The 26,082-nt window shown below is 56.5% G+C and overlaps 1 protein-coding gene across 3 annotated transcripts in view; it reads left to right on the top strand.

The window, feature by feature from the left end:
- The window catches only part of SDK2 (sidekick cell adhesion molecule 2), a 264,330-nt gene extending 240,873 nt beyond the window's left edge, over positions 1-23,457 (top strand). For all 3 annotated transcript variants that reach the window (XM_042914557.1, XM_042914556.1, XM_042914558.1), the window contains 6 exons: positions 560-685; positions 4,384-4,548; positions 6,170-6,310; positions 6,580-6,718; positions 9,151-9,277; positions 19,204-23,457. In XM_042914557.1, the coding sequence (XP_042770491.1) occupies positions 560-685; positions 4,384-4,548; positions 6,170-6,310; positions 6,580-6,718; positions 9,151-9,277; positions 19,204-19,557 (1,052 nt within the window). In that variant the 3' untranslated portion in view covers positions 19,558-23,457. The remainder of the gene's footprint in view (positions 1-559; positions 686-4,383; positions 4,549-6,169; positions 6,311-6,579; positions 6,719-9,150; positions 9,278-19,203) is intronic.
- Positions 23,458-26,082: the final 2,625 nt, after the last annotated feature.

The raw sequence follows: 26,082 nt of genomic DNA, 5'->3' as shown, positions 1-26,082 counted from the left end.
CCTGGCCTGGGTGCAAATGCTCCGGGGCGGGGGGGATTTCAGGCAGGAAGTAGGGAGGACATTGCCATGATAGGCAAGGAGACAAGACGTCAGGAAGCCCTTCAGCCCCCAAAACCCAACCCTCATTTGCCAAAGGCCTGCTACATCGTCACACTCGCCTCTGCTGTCCCCCCAGGACACATCCCTTCAAGCCTTACATTCCAAAAGGGCCTTACAGATGAGGAAACTGAGGCACCAGAGGGCTATGTGAATTGACCCATGTCCCCCATGTAATGAGCTCTGGGGCTGGAACAAGGAGCCCAGTTCTCCTGACTCTGCTCCAGGGATCTTTCTGGCATTACCCTATATGCCTCTCCTGCCCTAGAAATCAGAACGTGGGGGTGTGGGTGACCCGGAGAACGTAGTTGCGTTGGGCAGGCCCGGCCTGCCTCCTTGGGCACTTGCAGGGTTTCTCGAGACTCCGCCCGGCTTGGTTTCGCTGCCCAGCCCCGCCTGCTAGAGCACAGGGAGGAGGGGCTGGGTGCCACGCCTCCTCCTGCTCACCCTATGCTGTTTGCAGGTGCCCCGGGGCCACCTGGAGTGCCCATCATCGTGCGGTACAGCTCCGCCATCGCCATCCACTGGTCCAGCGGAGACCCCGGCAAAGGGCCCATCACCCGCTACGTCATAGAGGCCAGGCCATCAGGTACACCCTGCCTCCCTCCGGAGCAGATCCCAGGCCTCGCTTTCTCCTCCTCCCAGAACCCCTCCCCCTGGCGCACGTGCGTCCTCCTGAGAAGACGCTTGGGCTGCTCCAGGTGAAGCTAGAGGTGGCCTGGGGCGAGTGGGAAACGGAGACTTGCGCGCTTAAGTCGGGGACACCCAGGGGCCCCCTGGAGAACAGCACTTAGGGCCAGGTAAGGACCGACTCAAGAAGCCAGAGGAGCAAAGCATCTGGTCCCCTCCCCCGCCTCGGTGAAACGCCAAGTCTTACATGAGACCCTGCTGACCAGTGGCGTGTACGGAGGCCGGCTGTCCCCCGGGGGCCCTGGCTGCCTCCTTAAGGTCTGTCTCTGCCATCCTGACTATCTCAGCAACTCCTGTAACCGCACCGACCCCTCCTGTCAAGCCTGAAACCGAATCACAAGAACTTCCAGAGCCATCAGGAGACCAGCGACGGAGAAGTCGCTCCAGGGGTCCGTTCTCAGCACTCTTGTTTTACAGTCACCGAGACACCTGCTTTTCCCGGCTCCCGTTACCCACCGGAGCCCTCGGCCGCCGCCAGCTCTGTCCGTTGCTAGGTTTCCGCTAATCGCAGGTGCCAGTGCCAGCGAAGAGCTGGAGGCTTGTTCGGGGTCCGCGGATTAGCCGGTTGAAGTTCAGAAAGGAAAACACGACTGTGCGGCTCCAGCATGAATAGCAAGTAATCATCGTCACGGGAGGCAGTCAGGCATATCGGGGCTAATACTTCTAATGGGAGCATCGCAACATCCCAGTGACAAACTTAATCCCGCGGGTAGCTGAGCGCTAATCATCTCAATGGCAAATAGTTAATGCCAGCACCTCCTCGTTGCCCTAATCTTGTGCTAATAATTGCAGTGGCACAGAGCTATCACATCTAAGCAACTCAGATCCAACGTGTAGCTGGAAGATGTGTGCGAGGTTGGCTGTCTCCCCACCCCAGATGGTCCCTCCCCTGCCCTCCAGTGCCGGCTGCTGAGTTGGCCAGGAATAAGCCGTGTGCTTCTCCCGACCAGGCCCGTGCCTATGTTTTCCATCCAAGTTAGCCAGCCGGCATGCCAGGCTATGGAATGTTGGCTCCAGACTTCCGCCCTGCTCATTTTCCAACGTTCCCTGGGTGGTCCAGCGTGGGACCCGGTGTTTCGGGGTTGGGGGCTATGACTTGGTGCACACAGGTGGGATCAAGGCGGGAGCCCTGAAGGGTCGGGACTGGGAGCCAAACCCAGGAGCTCTGACAGAGGTCGAAGGCTGCGAGGAAAGAGTGCGGGTAGAGGGCAAGGGGAAAGCCCTGCCTCCCCCTGTGGCTGCCGGAGAGCATCCCCCACCTCTGCACCCCTACCTCCCCACACGTCCTCCTGATCTCCAGGGTAGAATTGCGCCGCATTGCTGGACAGAATCAGCCGACCGTGCCTGCTTTCTGCAAACCCAGAACAGCCAGGCACCACAAAGCAGGGAGGGACGCACTCAAGGTGTCTGGCCCGTAGGACCCGCCGTGCGCATCAGCCGACTCCCAGGGCTGGAGGCCCTGTTGCCCGGCCCCACCGTTTGTTTCTGTGCAGAGTGGAACGAGGTGGGTCACACAGCAGGTGGGAGGCCCCCAGCCTCTGCGGGGCAGTGGGGTCCCGGACGAGCCCAACCAGCCAGCACTGAATCAGCTGCGGGTCTCTAACGGCAGCATCCGGGATACCCGGAGGGTGTTCAGTGCCCAGAGGAGTCCGACAGCCCTAGGCCGAAACACCGGCTCTGCCACTTACGGCAGCCTGACCTTGGGAAGATGGGTTCCGCTCTCTCCCAGCCTCGGTTGCTTCATCTGTAACCTGGGGACGATGGTTCTTCCTTCTCCCTGCCATTGCCATGGGTCTGAAAAGTAAAGCCCTTAGAACCACGATGCTTGACGGATGAGGAATAAATGTCGCTGCTGCATTGGTATCACCATCGTCATAATCGTCACTGTGACTGGTATTGAAGGTGAACGAGAGAATTCAAGGTCATGGGAGGAGAGGGGACTTGCACCCTGATACTCGGATCTCAAGGCATGCAGTACTGAAATTGGGGCCCCTGACGCTATGGAAAGGTCGGGGAAGAAGGTTTGTGCTCAGTTATCCAGCCAGCTCTTAGAGGATGCGGGTGCTGGGCACTGGGCTGCAGAGACAAATCAGGTGTGGTCCTTGCCCTGGAGGGACTGCTTAGCCTTAGCAGGAGAGAGCCACCGTGTGTGTGTGAGGCAGACGCCCAGAACAAATAAGGAAGATGGAAAATGAGGCCACGCTCAGGACCCCAAGCCTTTGTGAGGACAGCAGAACGCAGACGGGGCCTCACGGCTGCCTCTGAGTTGGAGGGATCTGGACGGGTAGGACCGGAAGGCAGCTTCGGAAAGTGCCAGCACATCCTTGGTCCACAGTTCAGCGGCGACGATGGGGGTGACGGTACCTCCACTAGAGTTCCTGACGTGGGTGGATCTGTAACACGTTTGGTGAAGGAAAGAGACTCCGTCAGCCCCTGCAAGGGCCAAGCTGGAAGTAGGGGGTAGCCTATGGACCCGACAGGCGGCTCTTCCCAGAGGAGCTCAGAACCGGCGAGGAGGAACGGCGCCTCACTGAGGGGTCAGGCCGCAGCTGGGAGGCTCTTGCGAGCAGGAGGCAGGTGGGAGCTCGTCCAGGGCTGCCAGGCCACAGAATGGAGGACCTGGGAGCTCAACCCGCCACAGACCCCTGGACCCTGTGAAAAGGGTGGTCGGACGGTCTGGTCACCAAGTCAGCCCTGTCCCGGCACAGGCAGGACTCGCCGACTCTCCGGGTGCCGTTCCAGCCACGTCGGCCCTGCGTGGAGCCTCTGGCCGGGGCCCCTTCCCAGCCTGCCCGTCAGTGTGCCTACACTTCTCCTGGGCGGGCAGCACGCTCACTGCTCCTTTTGAATGCGGTGGAAATGAATTAGGTCCCAAGGGGGCAAGACCCAGAGAGCCACGGACAAAGGGGCAGGTCCGAAAAGAAAGTCAGGAGCTCAAAGGGTGGGGTGGTTGGAAACAACATGGGTAGAGAACAGGTGGAGAGCCCCTCGAAGCTTCTCTGGGCTCTCTCTCAGATCTCTTCTCCTCGGCAAGGAGGCAGCCTAGGATGGGTCCCATCCGTCGCCGCAAGTTGACCAAAGCCTCACGGGCAAGCCCCACCCCTCCTCCAGCTCTTTTAAGAAGTCTCTTCTTTTTGTCTGATGCCACTACTGTGTATATTTTGAATAGGAAGTTGGGGGGCAGGGGTCAGTGGGAGTCAGAAAAATAGAGGCCCGGTTAAGGAAAGGAGGGTACACCCACGTGATAAAAGCTTAGGCAGCCACTTAAAATCACTTTGACCAATACTTTTTAGTGACACGGAAAACGGGTAAGTTGAATTATTCTGCACAAGGGCTAAGATGCTGAGTCTCTTCCTGTGGCTGGGGGTATTGGGTTGCTTGTGACAATATTTTCTGCGTACCACACATCTTTTTAATGTTTTACAGATATTTTAATAAAGGGAACAAAGGGTCAGAGACTCCAAAAAGGCATCTTTGTCAAAACATCTGCTGGGATTGTGTTGAGGGGACAGACCAGACAGGTTCTGCTCTCAGGGGAACAGGTGGGATGGGAGGGGCTCTCCCTCATAGGGCGCCTCCCTCCCGATGTTCTTGCAGACGAGGGGCTATGGGACATCCTCATCAAAGACATCCCCAAGGAGGTGACCTCCTACACGTTCAGCATGGACATCCTGAAGCCGGGCGTGAGCTATGACTTCCGGGTCATCGCCGTCAACGACTACGGCTTCGGCACCCCCAGCAGCCCTTCCCAGTCTGTGCCAGGTACTGCCTGTGGGGCAGGGTGAGGGCACCCCATGGAATAGCCTTGTGGCAGAGACTGGTGCTGGGCAAAGAAGACAGAGGCAGGCAGCATAACGCCAGCAGCATTGGGGCGGGAGCTAAAAGGCATTGTCTTCTCAATTCTCCAAGGCAGGGAGCCTGGGCCAGGGCCTGAGTTAGTTTTGAGATCCACAGGAAGCTGGGGCGGTGTGTCTTTGGGGTTCCTTTACAAAGATTCCAGGAGCCCTGGGCAGGAGGCTCAGTGGGGCTTGTGGACAAATCAGTGGACCCAAGATGAGAGCTTCCGTGAGCTCATCACCCAGGAGATTCACCCAGGCCATAAACTGTGTGTTTCCATGGAAGCCGCCCCCAAAAACAGAGTCAGCAGCCCGGGGAGCAGTGCCCAGAGCTGGGGGGATAGGACTCCTATCCCTCCCCCTTTTCCTCTCATCTTCCCATCCAACATGTCTCAGAGGACTCACATGCCAAAACCCATGACCCCAAATCCAGTCACTAACCAAGTTTTAATATCAGGGCCCCTTCTGTCAAGGCAGAAATATAGCTCAGAATTTTCATCCACTGGGTGAGTCTCAGAAACCCGGCTGCCTCCCTCCTCCCACATACATTCTTCCTTGTCGGGTTGATAGAACCAGATCATGGGAAATAGTAGAGTGAGCCCCTCATCAGGCAGCCCCCGGATCAGAAGTGGCTGGGTACAAAAAGCATGGTAGTGAGAGGGGCCCCCGGGTGGCTCAGTCGGTTAAGCGTCCCACTTCAGCTCAGGGCATGATCTCGTGACTTGTGAGTTCGAGCCCTGCATCGGGCTCTGTGCTGACAGCTCAGAACCTGGAGCCTGCTCCGGATTCTGTCTCCCTCTCTCTCTCTGCCCCTCCCCCACTCATGCCCGCATGCTCGCTCTCTCTCGCTCTCTCTCTCAAAAATAAATAAACATAAAAAAAAAGAAAAAGGCATGATACTGGGGGCTTTGAAAGAAGCAGAGCCCTGGCTGGAGGAAGCATTCTAAAGGTCCACCTTCCTGGTTCTCTCCCACTTTCTGCCACCAGAGAAAGATTGAGCCCTGCCCCCAGGGAGAAGCTCTCACAGGCCTACCACAGGCCAGACAGCTACTTTTCCAATACAAAGCTGGGTCTGCCTGCCAAGGTAGCCCTTAGGCCGTGGGTGGCAAGAGCCGGGGCGGGGGGAAAGGAAAAGAAAAAAGGAAAACTAGCAAGTGTATGGCCATTTCTCCCTCCTGTGTCCTCAGCAGACAACACTAATCAATCCCAGCACTCTCTCCCAGTGAGTCCAGAAGCAACTACATGGCTGCTTCCCCTCCTGTGTCCTCAGCAGACATCACTAATCAATACCAACACGAGCACTCTCTCCCAGTGAGTCCAGAAGCACCTCAGAACTAAAAGCATCCTTTGACCAACAACAGAAGAGAGCAGGCGCCTGAGCTAAAACTGTCCCCCAGTCAGTGACCCGTGTCTTAGGGTCTCCCCCATGGAGACGGCATGCACCCGGCCTACTGAGAGCCAGGTGGTGGGGTCCCGGCTGGAGCGGGAGGTTTGGAGGCAGGAGGGGGCTGAGCACCCTGGACTTAACCCCCCGACCCGTGTCCCAGCTCAGAAAGCCAACCCGTTCTACGAGGAGTGGTGGTTCCTGGTGGTCATTGCCCTCGTCGGCCTCATCTTCATCCTGCTGCTGGTATTCGTGCTCATCATCCGGGGCCAGAGCAAGAAGTATGCCAAGAAGACCGACTCGGGTGAGCTGGCACCAAGCCCCGCCGGCTGGACGGGACTCCCGTGGGCCTGCCTCCCCTTGTGGCAAGGTTGAGGGGGCTGGGCATTCTCTCTCTCCTAGGGATGCACCTGCTCTGATGGGCGGGGCGGCCCGGGGCCCCTGCACGCGGTCTCCGTGGTATGGTTTAGTCCCCTCGAACAAGAGAGCCAGGCGGGAGAGGGGAGGTCACCGGTCTAAAGGGACGGCCCGAGTGACTGGATGCTGTCTCCCCCGCCCCCACTGCCCACCCAGGGAACAATGCCAAGTCTGGTGCCCTGGGCCATGGGGAGATGATGAGCTTGGATGAAAGCAGTTTCCCCGCCCTGGAACTCAACAACCGGAGGCTCTCCGTCAAGAACTCCTTCTGCCGGAAGAACGGCCTGTACACCAGGTAAAGGGATCTCTGCGTTGGGAGTCGGGGGGTGGCCGGAGGATGGAGGTTTGGGGGCCCGCAGTGCCCGGGGTGTGGAGGACTCTTGGGGAGGGCACAGGGCACGCAGGGCCCACTGGGCCTCCCTGTCCCGGAAATGGCATTCACGCTCAGGGGCCGGGAATGGTCAGCCGGGCCCGGGAGGCACATCCGGGATCTGGGGGCCAGAGCCTAGTATGAGAGCGCAGTGGGGGAAACGCCACAAGGAGGTGGCGACAAAGGGTTTCTGCCAATGCCAGCGCAATGCAAAGGGCTTATACAACTTCGCACGCCAGCCCCCTGCTGTTTGGAGCCAGCTGCTCCTGGCGGCGGGTCCGGAAGCCATGAGAGCTACTTTGCCCCAACAGTGAGGGGGACGCAGCACAGGTAGGTCTAGGCAGGCACACCTGAGCGGGAGGTACCGGGAGGCCCCTCGGTATTGCTCACGCCTTGCCCATCTCCTCCCAATTCTGGGAAGAAAGGGCACTCAGAGTGTGGACACCCTCTCCCCTGGTCCTTGCTCCTGCATCTTCTAGAACAATTTTCTCCTACTTACCCCACAAGTCCACGCTCCCAGCATCGCCCTCAAAGGGCGGCATCTGAGAACAGCCAACCAGGAAAGGTCCAGGCTGGCGGTGCGCCCGGTTCCTGTTTCCTCCTGAATTCTCTCCAACCCTGGGTCCCCCTCCCCCCACCCCACTCCCCATGGCAGGCTGGGCTGTGCACCTCCAAGGGCAAGGGCAGCTGCCGGGGCCCACCGGACCCTCACCTGATGTGATCTGGCAGTTTTATGCCCCCGGGAGCTCAGGAGAGATTGGGGGGCTGCGGCCCAGGAGCGCCTGTCTCTGGCCTCGGCCCTCTTAACATTCCCAGCTCGTCGGAGGTGCACGCCGGCCAGGCGCGCAGCTCACAAAGCTTCCCTCTGTCTGGTCCTGGAGGAAAGAGGCCATGTGTGTGTTCCTCGGGAGGACAGAGGGAGGGGCACACAGGCCGGCGGGCCCGGCTCTCATCCCCCGCCAGATCTAGCTTTCCAAAGAAAGAGCCATTTGAGGCCGAGGTGGGGGCCCAGCCTGTCCACCGCAGCCCCGCCAGGCTGGCTCCGGGGCTCTGCCACATGGAACAAGGGGGCGTTTCACAGACGGCCTGGCCTCGCCTGCTTCTCACGCCCCCAGAGTACACACACCGCGGCCCCTGCGTGCCCCCTACACTGCTGTGTGTACACAGAAGTCCCGTTTGCATCAAACCAGCCTCGGGCTCTGGGAGTCTGACCCAGCCCTGGTGACACTGTCGGCCCCCCAAACCTGCCTCCACTCACCCTACTTGCGGCCAAGATCGTGTTAGCCCGGCACCCCGTTTCCTCCCCCCTCCCGACGTCACATGTTTGCCCATCTCGTCTACACAAGACTGCAGCCAGTGCTGTTACTGTTTTATTTGTAACTAGTTAAGGAGGCAGCTCCGTTATTTAGAACGAAATCAGTACAGATTTAGCACGAGAGGTTGGAGGTGGTAGGGAGGTTGCTTGTGACTTGTTCCCAGGCCGCGGGATTGTTCTCAGAGAGCATTTCTGCAGCAAGGGCACTGCCGGCCCCTGGGGGGAGCAGCTGGCGTTCAGAGCCACAGTTCCAGAACACCTGGGCAGATCTCGGGGCATGAGACCACCCCCGCTCCAAGGCCCTGAGGAAGCACAAACAGGGCAGAGTCACGAACGACTCCAGCCACCTGCTCGGCGCCCGGCCCACCGCCCTCACCCCCAGCTCAGGGGGCTCAGGAAAGCACGGCCCTTGCCTCCAGCCTCTGGGCGCCCATGGCGGGCGGGCTGCTCGGTGCCTCGTGCTGCGTGTTCGAACAGGTGAGGTAGAGCCAGGCCTCTAACTCAGCGGGCAGCGCACTTTCTCGAAGGCTGATTGTCAAAGGTGGAGCAGGACTTGGCGCCCGGAATTCATTTCTGGTCTCTGAGCAGATCAGGAGGAAAAAGGCCGTGGTTTCCCTTTTTCTCCTGACCCTTGGCGTTAACCCTCTGAAGCTCCCTTGGTGAGTTCAAGAGTGACGCGGGGAGCTAGTCTGCGCAGGCACGCCGGCCTCACCTGGGATTCCGACTCGGGGGTCTCAGGGGGCTCTGCCGAGTGATCCCAGTGCCCGAGGCCTTGAAACCACAAGCGGAGGATCGAGTGGGGTGCTGCCCCTCCCCGTTTCCCTGAAGCTGGTTCAGGAGGTTGGTCCCAACTGAGCCTCTCCCACCCCTGGAGGGGCCCCCAGCCCAAGGCTCCGCTGTCCGAGGAGCAGACACAGAGAGCAACAGCGCGGGACAGACCCGTCGAGGGCCCCTGCCCTTCCCGGCCCCGCAGTGGCCTCTCCAGCCACAGCGGCAGCTCTGGGAAAGGCTGGCTCTCAGCGTCCCTTCCGCTCCCTCTTAGATCTCCTCCCCGGCCCAGCCCGGGCAGCCTCCACTACTCCGACGAGGACGTGACCAAGTACAACGACCTCATCCCGGCAGAGAGCAGCAGCCTGACCGAGAAGCCCTCAGAAATCTCCGACTCTCAGGTGAGGGGCAGGGGGGCCAGGCGCCCCGGAGAGGGGAGTGGAGCGGCCCCTTCTGAGAGTGCGGCCCGTCACATGGGCCTCCTTTCCTCCTTTCCTTTCTGGAGCCGCAAAGACGGAGGGGTCGTATGTGAACCAGCCGTCCCCTCCCAAGCTCTGCTCAGAGTTTGCTCCAGGGCTGACGGGGCCCTATAACCTTGACTAGATGTGAGACCCCACCCCCACCCCCCGCCCCGCCAAGAACACAGTCCTCTAGGGTTTCCAGCATCTCCCCACATGCTCTGGCCTGCAAAGGATCTCGTGGAAGCAAGGGGAAGGAGCCCTGCATTGCCAGAGCCTGGAGAATGGTTGAATGTAGCTAGTTAGGGTCAGAATGAACTCTAGAAACTGAGGGCCAGAAGCTCTGGAGCCCCGAGGCTGGGAAGCAGTACACATTAGTGAGGCCTTAGGCTTTGGAGATTCAGACCTGAGTTTCCATCCTGACTCTGCTGCCCGCCAGCCCGGGCATCCTGGGTTTGGTAGGTAACCTCTTTGGGCCTCAGTTACTCCATCTGTTCTACAGGCAGGGATGCTAACGGGCGCTGTCATGGGGCTGTGGGACTGCTGAGGTTAAGGCACAGAGAAGCGTAGCACAGCGCACACGGCAACTGTTCGATAAATGTCAGCTTTTTTTTTTTAATTTTTTTTTCAACGTTTATTTATTTTTGAGACAGAGAGAGACAGAGCATGAATGGGGGAGGGTCAGAGAGAGGGAGACACAGAATCCAAAACAGGCTCTAGGCTCCGAGCTGTAAGCACAGAGCCCGATGCGGGGCTTGAACTCACGGACCGCGAGATCATGACCCGAGCCGAAGTCGGCCGCCCAACCGACTGAGCCACCCAGGCGCCCCGATAAATGTCAGCTTTTATGTGAAGGAAGGACATGGTGCCTCTGGGAGAGACACAGAGCTTGAGAGAGGCTGCCATTAGGTGGACCACATGGGGACACTGTCCCAGACTATGGGGACAGGGGGGTTGAGTGCATTCCAATGAAGTTATGTCATGGCCTCCCACCCAGCCCTCTTGGCCTCGGCCAAGCCTGGTGGTTGCCCAGGGAGGGGCCGAGAAAGGCCACTGCGTCCCACACCCTAGACCTTTATGCCCAGTCCTGGGAGAGGCCAAGGAAGAAGAGATGCCAGCAAGGAACAAGGCTGTCGGCCGGGTAGGTGGTGCCAGCATGCCCGGGTTCCGGTTGTGGGCCCAGTAGACCAAGGGCCTCTGGCTCACTGCTGTTTTGTTCAGCTCCAGGGTTACTGATGGGCTTGGCAGAGCAAACAAGGCTGGAGCTAACACCCCAGCTCTGAGCTGGCAGGGACAGAGACCCCAACTTAGCCTGGCTGACACAGGAACTCACACAATTCAGGTTATGGCGTCTTGTTACAAGTATTTAACTCTCTGCGGCCATATGCATCCTGGGACTTGTGAGGCCATGCTTCACTCAAGCATGATTCTTCTTTCTTTCTCTCCAAAATGGCAATGGGCATTTAGGCTCTAGGCACTCAAGGTAAAATTCAAAAAAATACAGCCCGTGAGGCTGTAACAGAAGGCCCCTTAAGCCACACTCCTGTCTCTGGAGAGCAAAGGCAGTGGCCAGCAGGGGGGACTCTCCTTCCTGCTTTGATCAGCCTCCTTCGTCCTTCTATAGAGGGCATCATTCATGCACACTCGTTGGCTGGGCACTGACCTTTCAGGGAGGGAGCCCTCTGAGTGCAAAAGACATTGCCCAGATGTCTTCAGATGGCCCAGGGCCATCTCCTCAAGAGTCGGGAGGAGCCTCCCCCAGGATGCGGAGCTGGTCCCTAAGACCAGCCACCCACCCCCACCTCGAAGGAGTTGCTGAGAGAAGAAACCTCATCCGAAGACCATCCTACTTCCGTCACGCCCACTCAAGGCGGGCAGAGTCCCTAGACTCCCCCACTTTGCCACTGGTGTCTTTTGTTCGACACAAGCCCACCGCTTGAATGCACTTTCCATAGCCATCTGGAACCAGTCACCTTCAGGGAGCACGTGCCCCGGAGAGGGGAGGCCTCCCGGTTCCAGAAGCCAGTTGTCACAGCAGAACACCCACGTTCCCTTTCAGGGGCAGCAGTGGACCACAGCCTGGGCCTAGAGCTCCGCCTGTGGACTTTAGGATGGTTTGGGGTTTGATCTGGAGCTCAGCAGGGTTGAGTTGAGTTTACTTATCCTGAAAGCAAAGTTCCATGCAGTCAGGGACTTGTGACCGTCCCGAGGTCTATTACCTCCCCGGTGCCCTTCTTGGCACATGGGGCATGGGCACTCTGCACACTGGTGTCAGGCATGAAAGGGTCATTGGAGAAGCTGGCCAAGCTAGTCCAGACCTAGTAGGCTAGCAAGAGAGAGATGCAAAGGTTCACAGTTGTAAAGCTGTTCCTTTTAGACCAAGGCCAGAAGCACACATTCAGAGCGATCCTTCAGAGTGACACAGATGGCCATGGCCACACCACCTGGGGCTGCACCCATCATCCCATGTGCCTCACCACTTTGTAATCACAGCGAGCCTCCGAGCGGCCTTTGTGTCATCTTTTTTGTCCAGATGGGGAAACTGAGGCTCACAGAGCTCCGCTGAGTTGGCTCAGGCCCCACAGCCAGAAGGTGCAAACCCAGGATCCCAGCGCCCGAGTCACAGAGGCAGACCTTGCACACGGGCCTTCTGACACAGAGCCCAGCTTGGCCCCCCGGCCCTACCCTGTCCCAAAGCTGGTGATGTCACCCTTGTGGCAGACCCTCCTGGAAGGGCCTTCAGAACCAGCTGATGAGACACTCTTGAGAACAAATAACTGTGGATTTTCCTTAAACACAAACAACAACTCAAGCCCGTCTTCAAAGGATAAAGATACACGCTCAGAGGAAAGTGCTAGACGCATTAAGGTGGTCCCCAGGACAGGTGCCCTCGCCGCTTTGAACAGCAGATTGCTCAGGTGGTCATCCAGCCCCATCAGAGGGTGGCTTGGAATCAGAGACACTCATCTGAAAAGCAGCAGCACGTAGTTGTGGCTGATGCACGGCCCCGGGCTGGAATCCGGCTCCTTCCCCTACTGACTCCGGGATGGGGAGGGGTCCTGCGCGGCCCAGACCCACACAGCACGGTGGCCCCCTTTCCGAAGGGCTGTTCTCAGGAGTACGTGACATGGGATGGAGTCGGGCCCCTGCAGAGCCAGGCTGGTCACGGGGGCCTTGGCAATGGCAGTCGGGATCATCTGGGTCTGTTTGCTCTGGAATGGTTCTTGAAAACCAGGCACTTGGCTTTAGGGTCCACTGCAGGTAGTACAGGATCCAGGAGGCTATCCCCAGAGCATTGGTATCTTCAGAGGTGCAAGGATCAGGAGGCCCCCGGGACTATTCAGCCATCAGTCGCTCACGTCCCCCAGGCCCAGGGCGCCAGGACCGTTAAGTGTGCCGTTGTCACAATGTTGAATTGTTTCCATACCTGTTGGGAAAGAGCCACCACCCTGAGCCCCTACGTGTCACCGAGAGAACCCCAAGCAGACTGCTCTGTGACTCTGCCCCTACAGGCTCAGCAAACAGAGGACAGGGCCCTGCTTCAGCCAGGAGCCTTGCCTGGTTGCCTCCGGGGTCACATCAAACTTTGTGTCTTAACAGCTAAGGAGGCCTGATGTCTGCCCCCGCCCAGGGCAGAGAGGGCGACTCGGGGGGGGGGGGGTGCGGCAGGGGGCACACGCTGACTTCTCCTCAACACTCAGTTCTTGAGCCTGTACTCCAGGGACAGAGAGGTGATGGAGACAGGACCCTGCCTCCAAGGAGCTGCTCGTGGGCCAGAGGGGATAGACGTGGACACAGAGCGGCTGGTCTCCCTCTGATGCCCTTGCTGAAAACATCAATAAGCAGATCCGATTACTACCCGCTCGCCTCTGCGACTTGTAGTTTGGGGCTCCAGGCGGGTGCTCCCCAGTCTGCCCGCCTGGGATGGCTTCTGGAGGGGCATCCTTGAGGGTCAGCAGGCACATGGGCCCCCCCGGCCCCGTTTCAACTGCTCTGGAGAATGAGGGCCTGACTTTTTGAAGTATACCCTTCCCCCTGCATCCTCTGAGAGTGACTTTTCCATATGCCGCCTGGTTTCTCTTCCAAGTCAGACCACCCAAAAGTGACAACCCAACATTGGCAGAAATCTGCCCGGCCCTCTCCCTGTGATAGGGTAATAAACAAAAGTCCGCGTTGCTTATAAACAAACGCGCATGACAAGATGTTAAGAAGTGGTTTAACGGGGCTGTGGGAAGACTGGGGCTGGGAGGGCTGTCCCCAGAGGGGTGTTGGTGAAGGGGCTTCCAGGCTGGGGGTGGGGGGTGGGGGTGCAGGAAACAAAGGCTGGGGTTTGAAAACCCATAGCTTGTTTGATATAACTTCTGAAAACAAAGCATGGCTGCATTCCAACGTCATTTTCAAACTAAGAGCCCAAGTATGGGAGAAAAATTATATAGCACACAAGTAAATCTCAATGGAAAAGGAGTTTCTCGGCCCAGGGCACGCCTCTTCTAATAAATACTCAGTCTCTGTGACTTCCTGGGCAGCCCCAGGAAACTCATTGCAGTGAAATTAAGCCTATGTGGAAAAGTAAGAAAACAGACAGGACAAATTAGGTTTTCTGTAACACTTTTGAGCACCCAGTCATTAATGGTGAATGTTTACGGAGCCCTTCCCGGCGGCCAAGAATGACTCTAGGGATTGTTCCAGAATGGCACACTTAACCTTCACAGCCCCCTGCAAAGCCTGGCGGGGTTATCTATTGCATGAGTCAGGGAGCCACCAATGACGAAGCCAGGCCCGCCTGAGACCCGCTACGCACCTATTGTGCGCCATGCTGGGGGTGGGCCCTGTGTGGCCATCTTGCTGGTTTGTCCTCCTTGGGACCCGTTCATTCCTTCCTTGCTGCATTTATTCAACAGCGAATTCTTCTGCACCCACGAAGCAGTACCAGGCACCGTTTCCATGTGGCAGCTATAGTGGTGAGCAGGACCGACTCTCAGGGACGTTGCCTTAACCGCGTTATGATCCATTAGGGAAGACCACGTGCGTCGAATACTCACGTGTTTTCACGTATTAAAATTTTACGGCGCCACGCCATAATTTTCAGGAGGAAAATGGGAAACAAAAGGCTTCCTGTCTCCTGGGGTGCTGCCCTCTGAGGTATCTTGGGGGGAAGGTCCCATCCTCCTGGAGGTTCCCAGAGGGCTGCCTGGAGGAGGTGGCATTTCAGCTGGGCCTCGGGCCTCACTCAGAGTGCGAACGGGACTGGGTCATGCAGAGAAGGGAGGAGCCGGGCAGGTTTGCAGGTGTGCGTTTGGCCGAGTGGTTCTGACAACCCCTCCCTCGGAGTGTCTCCGGTCTTTTATCAGTGTTCGCCTCTTGGGTTGGGCCGTGAGTCTAAGAGATTCACTGGGGCCCATCTCCGGCTTCTCCTTAGCCTGACCCATACAGGCCCAGGAAGCCCAGGCTTGTGCCAAACTAGAAACACACTACGGGCAGGGCAGAGGGAGCCCGTAGGAAAGAGGCAACGCTACATGTGGGGCCCCTGCTTTGTGCCAAGTCCTGCACTGTGCACGTTCTCATTTCAAATCCAGTCGCCCCACCAGGCAAGTTGCAGGATTCCCAGTTAACAGCTGGGGACACTGAGGCTCAGAGGGGTCAAGTAGCTTGCCCTTAATCACAGAGCTTAGAAGTGGGGGCAATCCCCACTGCCTCAGGCCCCGCTGAGCTGGCATTTTTAAAAAGACATTCCTGGGAGGGGTGCCTGGGTGGCTCAGTCTGTTGAGAATCTGACTCTTGATTTGGGCTCAGGTCATGATCTCACGGTTCGTGGGCTCAAGCCCCACATCGGGCTCTGTGCTGATGGGGCAGAGCCTGCTTGGGATTCTCTCTCTCTCTCTCTCTCTCTCTCTCTCTCTCTGCCTTCCATCACTTGCACTCTTTCTCTCTCTCAAAAATAAACATGAAAGAAAGGAAGAAAAGAAAGAAAGAAGACAAAAAAGACAAAAAAGAAAGAACAAGGACATTCCTGGGAGGTTTCTAGCTGTTTTAGTACAAGGAGCCCAGATGCCTGACAAAATTGCTCCTTGTGGGGGCTTCTAGAGAGGGAGACACTCAGCACGTCCCCCCACCTCTGATGCGCAGGAGAGGCCCCCTGCTTCCAGGGAAAGGGCGTCCAAGGGACTGATGTAGAGCTGGCCTCAGCCTAGACGGGTGCAGGGAGCCCCTGGGCCACGGCGGCTCCAGCTTCCAGCCTCCAAAGGAGCCGCACAGGGGACCTCCTGTCACCTGGGGCAGCACAGTCCCACCAGACTTCAGGAGATTCGGCAAGATGAGCGCACCCTGCCTGGCCCCTACGTCCCTGCCGCTGTGCTGGCAACAGCGGGAGACCAAAAAGCTCTCCTCTGCCCCCCTCTCTTTTGTTGCCGGCTCTTCCCCGGGGCGTCCCTCCCGCCGACCCCCTCCCCGCGCCCCTCCGCTCCCCTCCGCAGGCCCGGTAATTGCTGATTGAGTGGCTTTGAGGAGCTGTTAAGAGGCCCGGAGCTGGAGCAGTCGCCTGATTGCCTGGCGGCCTGGTGGGACTGCCCGTGAAAGGTCCCCTTTGTGCTGGGTCGGTTACTGGGAAGCTGCATTCAATTACGCGCGAGAGTTGAAAGCCCGAATGGGCGCCCTGGGTCCCCCCACCCTCGCTCGCTTTCTTCCCTTCTCACCCCACCCCCCTGCAGAAAAGAAACAGATGTTCCAGGAGAGGGAAGCGGGAGAGCAGAGCAAATGCAAAGGCCGCCTCCCTGGCTGCGGAGAGCTGGGGGCGGGGCGGGCGCGCCTCCAGCCCCCTGCACCTCCCCCACCCCCACCCCCGCTGCCGCTCTGGGTTCCGTCGCCTTTCCACCCCCGTCCGAATGCGGAATGCCGACCGTAATCATTAGCACGAATGGGCTCTGGGGTCTGGGCCCCCAGGAGGACCAGAGAGGCCCATCCCCCCTAGTGATGCTTCACTTTGCAGGACAGGAGCTGAACATTCTTCTTCCTTGCCAGCCACCTGAGCATTGAGTCGGCCTCCACTGCCCCTCCTCCTTCTGATCCCTCCTTGGGGGCTTCCAGGCCTTCGCACCCAGACCCACCTCGCTGTCTCCCCAGTAACACCTTTTACAACGTTCCATCGTTTCACCCTGTGAGCTGCAGGCGTCTACCCATTTTACAGACAAGGATACCGAGGCTGAGAGAGGCCAAGTGATGCATCCCAGACTTCACCTAGCTAGCTAGCTAGCGAGGGACAGAGTCGGTGATGGAGACTGGCTTCTGGGGCCGGCCAAAGTTCTAGAACCTCTACCAATGACACTACCAACTCTTCAAGCCAGTTGGTGGGGGCCCTCCCGGAGAGACCTGTCTCACAGAGAGAAGTGTGGGGTGCCCCCTTCCACCACCCAACACTTACAGACCCTCGCTGCTCCTGCACCAGAGCCCCACCCCCCCAGCCCCCTGCCTCGTGGCATCCACCATGGCTTGCTCAGACTTCTCCCACCTCTGGGCGGCCTCCCTGCGGCCTCAGGCATCGGGTGCCCAGCCCTCAGCCTCCTCCCCACTCTTGGCATATGGAGCCCCTGTCTGTACTGCCCTTTTGTTCCCTCCTGGGCTGGCAGCTGGGCAGTAGGCAAAGAAAGGGGCTTGTATTGTGCTGCGCTGCGTCATGGGGACACCGAGGGACTTTCCATTGTCTCTACTGCCAAGAGGACTGAGGTCCTGGGAGCCTGTGCAGGGTGGTGGTAAGGAGAGCATCTCTACGGAGGGATGAGGTGGAGGAGGGGAGGCGGCAGATGACGTAAATTTGCAGATGGACTAGGGTGTATGTCATCCCCACGGGGAGGTTAGAGGGGCTCTCATTCCCATCTTGTGACCTCCAGGCAGGAGCGGGGTGGAGCATATGTAGGCTTTGGAAAATCAGGCAGACCTGAGTCCCCTAGCGCATCATCTCTTGGGGCAATCCCTCATCCTCTCTGCCTTGGTGTTCTCAGCACTTCCAGAGCAATAGCAGTGACGGGGCCGAGGTGTGAGAGTTCAGTACAGTCTCCTGACGGAGCACCTGCTCCCGCGGCTGGCACCGCTATAGTTCTGTACATTCTAGCTCTTTCTCATGAAGGGGCTGGATGCCATACAGGACTTGGGGTTCCGGAGAGCAAGTGCACGTTGCCCCTCCCCATAGCTCAGACCCCTTGGGGCAAGGTCAACAACTCTCCGTTTGCTCTGCCTGTAATGCAGGACACAGCTAGTCATCCCAGACTCGTTGATATTGGGTTCACTGGTCTACTTGGTACAGCTTTACCCAAAGTATGTTGATAAAATTTACCGCCTCCATGTATTAGCTGGGCAGGGACGCGGCGACCTGAGCGAGGCCTTCTGAGCCTCACTAAAATCAGAGCGCATCTCTTCCAGAGAGTTCTAAGCGTGTTCCCATCTGTCCTCTTCTTAGTTCTCAAAACATTGCTGGGAGCCTGGGGTGGGGGAGGGGCACATGATATTTTTAGCTCCACGATTCAGATCCGAACCAGGGAACGCTGTTTTACTTCGCAACCCGGCCTGACTCTTGGCTGATTCCCCCTCAGGCAGCTGGAGCTATGGTGAGGACACCAAAGTTATCGACAGTTTTAAGAAAAACTGAATATGTTGTATTTATCAGGGAAAGCTACAGGGTAATCATCGTGTGATATTCAGAGCTATTGTTGATATTTTTCTCATGCTCATTTTATAAATGGATGTTGCTTTTATTCTGGATCACAACGTGGGTGAGCACCAGCGTCCTTTCAGTGCCAGGAGCCTCTCCAAGTCTGGCCCTGGCTTTGTCCCCAGTCACACAGTAAGTCAGAGGTAGACCGAGATTGGAACTCAGTACATCCTACATGAATAGCTGTCCTAAAATGTAGGCTTTGTTCCTATTCAGGTATGGCAAGGCCAGGAGATCAGGAGATGATTGTCCCGGGGAAAAAAATTATTATTCACAGTTCCCAAGAAGAGGGGACCCATCACACCATGCAGGGCCATTCAGGAAAGCACTAGGGTCCCCCAGAGGCAGAGAAAGCAGGAGGGACGCATGGGCAGGAGCCTTTATTATGGAAGCAGGCTTAGGTTAGTATGAATCAATTCAGTGGGCTCTGGGATACAGGGGCTGTCCCTAGTTGCCTGGTACCTGGCCCCTGGGGTGATTAGGAGCAGCGGTTGGTGATGAAAGGGCATTCGCTAGCTCCAAAAATTGACCAGCCCCAGGAGCCATAGCCCCTCCAGAATCAGCAAGGCCCCAGATGTCAAAGCATCAGAAATACAGAAAATGAAAAGGCATGATGAATTCAACCTCCAAAACATGATATGCTGAGCAAAAGAAGCCGGCCACACAACAGGCGTGTTTTATAGGATCCCACCCGTAGGAAATGTCCGAAGTAGGTAGACCCATAGAGATAGAAAGTGGTTACCAGGAGTGGGGGCGGGGGAAGGAAGGGGGAACGACCGCCAGTGGGTACAGGGCAATGAAGATGTTTTGGAGCCACACGGAGTAATGCCCAACACTGTGAGTGTTATGAAAAGCCACTGAATCTTACACTTTAAGACGGTTAACCTCATGTGCTATAAAGTTCCCTTCAATGAAAAAGAATTAGAACTCAGGTCTTCGATCCACATCGGGTCCCTTCAAGGCTGTGTGTGTCAACGCCACGATCTGCTCCCAAGGCAAGGAAGGTGGGCACATCCGGGCATTTTGCCCCCTGGGCAGTGAGGGGGAGAGAGGTGGCCACAGTCCAGGCCTTGGGAGATTCAAACCAGGGCGCCTGGCGCCTTGCAGCCCTGGGCACACGGACCCGTCCCCGCGGGGCCCCTGACTCCCCGATTCTCTGTCCTCCCAGGGAAGCGACAGTGAGTACGAGGCCGACCCGACCCACCAGAAGGCCCACTCTTTCGTCAACCACTACATCAGCGACCCCACCTACTACAACTCGTGGCGGAGGCAGCAGAAGGGGATCTCGCGGGCCCAGGCGTACAGCTACACGGAGAGCGACTCGGGCGAGCCGGACCACACCACCATCGCCAACAGCAGCAGCGCCCAGCAGGGCGGCCTCTTCCGGCCCAAGGCCAGTCGGACCCCAACGCCCCAAAACCCCCCGAACCCCCCGAGTCAGCAGAGCACCCTCTACCGCCCCCCCAGCAGCCTCACCCCCGGCCCCCGGGCTCCTATAGCAGGATTTTCATCGTTTGTTTGACATCGGAAGGGGGAAAAGAAAGAAAGAAAAACAAAACAAAACAAAACAGCACCAAACTCCCCATCCGCCCCTCCCCGCACTGCCTGCCAGAAAACAAAAACACCGAGAAACCAAGTCAACTTTTCACCTCCTGAGTTTATTTTTCCAGAGATTCCAGGGCCAGCAAAGACGGTGTTGAGAAGGAGGAGAAGAAAACCACTGGAGGAGGACGTGTGTGGGTGTGGGTGTGTGTGTGTGTGTGTGTGTGTGTGTGTGTGCGTGTGTGTGTGGCCCACAGTTGGTCAGCTCCAGATTGTAGGGTTCCCTGGGCCTTTACAGACTTCGCAGAGTCGGGCTGCAGGGGCCCAGCCTGGGCTGAGGCGGGACAGAGGGAGAGAGAGAAAGCTAAGGCCCAGAGAGCTGTAAGGCAGTGTGCTCAGGGGGCGAGAAGCTTCTGGAAGTCCTGACAGCTGCCTCTTCCGCCAGTGCGGGGGCCCTGGGCCCACTGCTAGATGATGATGTGCAAGGCTGGGCGCCCCTGAGGGCAAAGCTCACCTTCTCTCCCCCCACCACACACACACCCCTCCCAGCCGTCCCCCTGCATCGCTGACAGGCCTCTGGGGGTTCAATCCGTCCCCCTGGCCTGCTCCTCACGCTCCCCTCCCTTGTTCAACTTCTCCACCAAGCGTTTGGTTTATTTAGAAAAAGGAAAACAACTGAGGGGTGAGAGTCTGCCTAGCTAGTTCCTTGTTTCTTACATACGCTTTTTACTGTGACTCCAAGGAAGAGGGCCCCAGGGGTGGGGAGAGGCCCCCACACCACCACTGAACCCGGCCGTTGCTTGACTTGAATTCACTTTCCTGAGCACAGACCAGGAGAGCTGAACCCGGGGAACAGAGTACAGGGCACTGACCGGGCATCACTGGGATAATTGGGCATAACGCCGGAAGTCAAGAATGTAAGAAGGAAGCTTAACTTCCCTCTTCCTTCCAATTTAGGTACCACCAGCACCCTCCTTAAAGCAAGAGGGAAAGGAAGGCGCTTAGATAAGGAAGTTCAGCATGTACCGGCTGGGGAGCTAGGCAGGGGTGAGGGATGGCCATCTAGGCAGACACACCCCTGTCCCTGGACACACCCCTTCCTCCTGAGACGGGCACATACACACAAGTCCCCCATGCACTTGCAAGGAGAAGGGTCTAAGGATCCTCTCCCAAGAGAAATCCCTTTGGGTCCTAGCCAGTCGGGACACTCACTTCCAGAGGTGTGTCCCTGTCGCTCTCAACCCACAGTGATCCCCGTCTAAAGCACCCCCAGTCCCAAGCACAGGGGCACAGAAGCCCAGAGGAGTGGGCCAAGCCCCTGGTCTAGAGGCCAGAGCTCCCAGAATGTACCCTGTCTGCCCAGCACCTGGTTTACAAAGAGTCAAAGACCCAACCCCTGGGTATGTGTTCCAGGCTGGCCTCGGCCTAGCCGGGGCTCGGAGCAAGGAGGGGCCCCATCCAAACTTCACACAGCTCCCAAGATGCACAGCCAGGCCGGCCAGGAGGAGCAGGTCAGATGGGACCAAGGACAAGAATAGCTGACAGGAAGCAAAGCTTTTACACACACGCAATCTGCTCTAAGGAATGTTCTTTTAAAAAGCCACTTCTAGTGGCCTGAATCTTCCTTTCAGCCCCAGGATGAAGGGATTGAGGGAGGAACCATTCTGTCGAATTCCCCGAGTGCCCCCAGCTGGCCCAGCCTCGTGCTTTTGGGTGGGCAGCAGCCTCTGGGAGAGGAGGTGGTCCGGCAGGAAGACACCGGGTGCGGCGTGGGGCCCCTTAGTGGGGCAGGGCTCGCTGGGAGTGCCGAATGCAGGCCCCATCTTGGGGGTGAGGAAAACAGAGGAGGTCTGAAAGGGGGATTTGGGAAGCAAGCCAAGGAAAGCGAGGCTCTCCACCTGGCCCCGCGGGCCCCCCACTCAGGTGAGGGGGATGGGAGCAGGGCCAGGGGCCTGAGGGAAGGACATACCTCCCAGATCCTCGGGAGCGCTGGCAGGTGTCTCCGCAGACGGGGCCCAGACGCCGGCTTCTCCACCGGGGTGTCTTGGGAGGGAAGCACCCCCACGAGGACACAGGCCTGAGGTCTGCCCTGTACACATCTGGTGTCTCCATGGCAACGCATCCGCAGCCACCCGCCTGTGATCTCCCCGCGCTGCCTCCTTTTCATCTCATCTTTTTTTAACAACCTCATCCCTTTCCTTATCTGCTGTGCGTTTAGCCATTTGCGGAAGTTCCCAGTTTGCAGTAGGGAATTCATGTAGCCCAGCCCAGTGAGGAATCTGGGAGTGGGGTAGGGTGGGGGGGGAAGCAGGACGCGTGAAGCCGTGTGTGTGTGTGTGTGTGCGTGTGTGCGCGTGCATGTGGGTGCGTGTACTGTGCACGAGGCCAGATTTCCTTTGCCTTTCACAGACTGCCTAGTGCACCGAGATGTGCGCCCTCCCCCTCCCCACGCGCTCACTCACCCCCACGCCGACACACCCACGCACACTTAGCACAGGGCGGTGCACGCCTGGGCTCACGCACATGCACACACAGATATGCACGGGTGTGTGTTCGCAAACAGGCTTGCGATTCCTTCTGGTGGCTCGTCTGTCCTTTGTGAGGCACAGGCAGCCGGGGTGACTCCCACTCGAACGTGGGAGCCTGAGAGGGCACTGGCGAGGACGCTGTGTGAGCCGGAAGGCAGGCTGTGCCCAACGTGAAAATCCAGCCCTGAGTTCATATCCACCCACCCAAAATGTTGCCCCACTGCCCCATCCACATCTGGAAGCCCAGGTCTCCACGACAGAGCTCTAGATTTCTAAGAGGACACCTCTGCCCTCATTTACATATCTGCCGGGGCAGTGGAGGCTCCCGACCCCTGACCAGACACCCGGTCGCATTAGGATGTGCCGGGCACTGCCCGTAGGTAACAGGGAACCTCCCCGACCTCTGGGCTCCTGGGCCGACGATGCCAGGGCCCCTCTGTGACCACCTGAAGCAGGTTGACACAAGGACACCTCTGTGTCCTCTGGCTCTGCCTCGTCATGCCCTCGGGAAATCTGGTGTTGCACCCAGCAGCCCACGCTGGGCACACCAGCACTGCCCTTCCCCCTCGTGGCCACGCCCCCTGCGTGCACACCAGCTCCTCGCCCAGACTGCCAAGATGAACCAAAAAGCTGCTCGGCTTCCAGAGCGCCTTTCTCCCAGGGCCCCAGGGGGTTTGCAAAGCCAGGCCGCCCGTCCTGTCCCCTCACCTGACACTGCCCCAATTCAGAGGAAGCACGGACGCTTCCAGCTGCCCCGCCCAGAGCACGCTGTCTCGAGGCCTTCTGTCTCTGCCCACACCTCCCTGGGCAGAGCGTTCAAAGGTGCCAGAGCCTCCCAGAGCCCACTCTGGGCAGGGGCTTCCTTCCCCTCCCCGTGGTGCACGTGGTGTGAGGGGCTGGAGGACAGGAGCGGGAAGGGGGACCTGCCCCCAGCAGCAGCCACCTGATCTGAGTGCCTCTGTATGGTCCTGCCCAGTGGCAACCTTGGCCGCCACCCGGAGCACAGATGCCCTCCTGGGACCACCCCCCTTCTCTTTGTTTCCGTAAGAATAACCAAAAGCATTTAAACGTGTTACCTTTCTTTACACATACAGACTCCAAAAACAAAAACCAACACAAATCTTTATTTTTTTGATTTAAAAGATATAATGAAGAATTGTGGGGAGAATATTCATCGTGGCAGGTGTCTATCTGTAAGAAAAAATATATATCTATATGTCATATAGCTTGTTAGCAGGTTTATTTTTTAAATGAAAGGTAAAAAAAGAAATTGATTTGAAATATATACCACGAGATGTCCCATGGCCTGTCAAACTTGTCGGTATTTTATAAATAAACTTTTTTTTTTTGGAGTTCTGAAGCAACATTCATTCTTCTCCTTCTGGGAAAGTAACTGGGGACCCCTACCTTCATATCATGCTCAAATAATAGTGCGGGATCTTGTTTCTTTTACACCTTTAGGATAATAGCCACTCGGATTATACCGGATTAGAGGCCAAATGATAATGATTGATAATACTGGCAATGACAATAGCTAACATTTGTGTGGCGTTTGCGCCCTGCCAGACACTGCTATTATCACTTTCCACTGATGAACTCAGGGAATGCTCATGACAACACCTTCAGCAGAGAAGCCGGATCAGGGAGAATTTAAGGGGCTTGCTTGCCCTTGAGAATTGGAAACGCCAGAGTTTGTACGAAAGCAGTCTGGCTCTAGAGACACGTGCTGCCTCTGTGTTATTTTAAGGCAAGTTCCTTACCCGTGTTCATTTATTTTTATTTATGTGTTTTTTACTGTCTATTTAGAGCGAGAGTGTGTGTGTGAGACGGGGGAGGGACGGAGAGAGAGGGAGGCAGAGGATCCGAAGTGGGCTCCATACGGACAGGCAGAGAGCCCCATGCAGGGCTCGAACTCATGAACCTCAAGATCATGACGATCGTGACCTGAGTGGAAGTCAGACGCTTAACCACCGGAGCCACCCAGGTGCCCGCCCCCCACGCCCACCCCGTGTTCATTTTAATTCCTACCCAGCCACACCCCAGACGCTAAGGTTGGTATAGTAAGAACCACTGTGGTGCTTGTTGTAACTAACCTAGTCGATGCACCCAGGTCTTAAGTGAGGGCTTGAATCGTTGCATTTATGCGTGTGGTGGTATTGACATGATACCACATTTCTCTCACATCCATTGAGTCAAACAGGAGAAAGAGAACGAAGGAAAAATGATTTTAATTGTGTAATGCCACCAGATGAATACACTTACTTAAATAGTCTACGTTGCTGTATAATGTACATCAGACATTTGTACAAGAGGCTGCTCAGCACAATTAAAGCAGGGAACTTAAAATATACAAAAATATACTCTTAGACACTTCATTTTTACTTAAAACACAAATGCAAATTCATTCACCAATCTGTTAATGTTGGGCCATAGCGTTTTGCTTTTTCTCAGCATGGTCTCCGTGTATACAGCTCCCTGTTGTCTTTCTTACATGAATCACAGCCATCGTGCATGGGCAGCGAATTCTAGTCTGTTTCTTTAAAATAAAGCAAAAGGGGGCACCTGGGTGGCTCAGTCGATTAAGCGTCCAACCCTTGATTTCAGCTTGGGTCAAGATCTCGCGGTTGGTGAGTTTGAGCCCCACACGGGGCTCTGCACTGACAGTGCGGAGCCTGCCTGAGATTCTCATTCTCTCTCTCTCTCTCTCTCTCTCTCTCTCTCTCTCTGCTGTAACACACCCTTTTATTTTTGCCACTTTTCTTTTATCAAAGCATCCGGTGCAATTTTCAAAGAAATAACTGTTCTTTTGCACTCTTAGCCATCGCATCATATTTAATTAAATTGTGGAATTACGGGGCGCCTGGATGGCTCAGCTGGTTAAGCGTCCGACTTCAGCTCAGGTCATGATCTTACGGTTCGTGAGTCTGAGCCCCACATCGGGCTTGTGCTGACAGCTCAGAGTCTGGAGCCTCCTTCGGATTCTGTGTCTCCCTCTCTTTCTGCCCCTCCCCTACTCACACCCTGTCTCTCTCTGTCTCTCAAAAATTAATAAATGAAAAAAAATTAATTAAAAAAATTTTTAAATAAATTATGGAATGACTATAAAAAGTACAACTGGCACAAACAAGTCTGGGAACAGTGACAATTGATTCGTTATAAACATACAACTTGATTCGGTAGCAGCAGAAACATATGGGCATCACAGAGAGCAGCCCCTTATTAGCCTTCAGAACCCTGGGGACTGTGGGCACCTTCATGTTTTGCAGAGAAAATATACGGAATCCATTAACATGGCTAGTTGGTTAAGTGGAAGTCAAGTGAGAGCTTCCGTGTATAGGACAGCACAAACCATGCACACTGAACCTTATGACCAATTTTCAGGGTGATTAAGGGATTTTCAAAGGTAATTTGGACTACATATAATCTTTACCTTAATAAATGTGGACCCCCGCCCCCACATTAGATACAACTCCACCAATGAGGGTGTTTGGGTAGAGGGTGATAATATGGAAGGCAGTCTACAAACTGGAGTCAGATTTGAAAGGAAGGCTTTGAACCACAAAAGGCATGTCCTCCCTGGTGGCATGTTTATTCTAGACCCAGGAGATGTCTCATTGAAATCTTTAATTCCAAAATTCTTCCTCATTCATTTCTTTTTTTTATGATTTTTTTTCTTTTTTTTTTAATGTTTATTTTTGAGAGAGACAGAGTGTGAGTGGGGAAGGGGCAGAGAGAGAGAGGGAGACACAGTATCTGAAGCAGGCTCCAGGCTCCGAGCTGTGAGCTGTCAGCACAGACATGGGGCTTGAACCCATGAGCCGGGAGATCATGACCTGACCCAAAGTCGGCCACTTAACCAACTGAGTCACCCAGGTGCCCCATTCCTCATTCATTTCTAATCCCAGACTAGCTTCTCCCCAACCATAGCTGGTGAGTGGGGAATTTGGCTGTCTCCAGCCCCATTATCAAAAACAATG

This window comes from Panthera leo, chromosome E1 (assembly GCF_018350215.1).
Source record: "Panthera leo isolate Ple1 chromosome E1, P.leo_Ple1_pat1.1, whole genome shotgun sequence".
In the NCBI taxonomy this organism is placed as follows: Eukaryota; Metazoa; Chordata; class Mammalia; order Carnivora; family Felidae; genus Panthera; species Panthera leo.
Note: the sequence above shows the minus strand (reverse complement) of the source record. Positions and strands in the feature narration are given on the sequence as shown.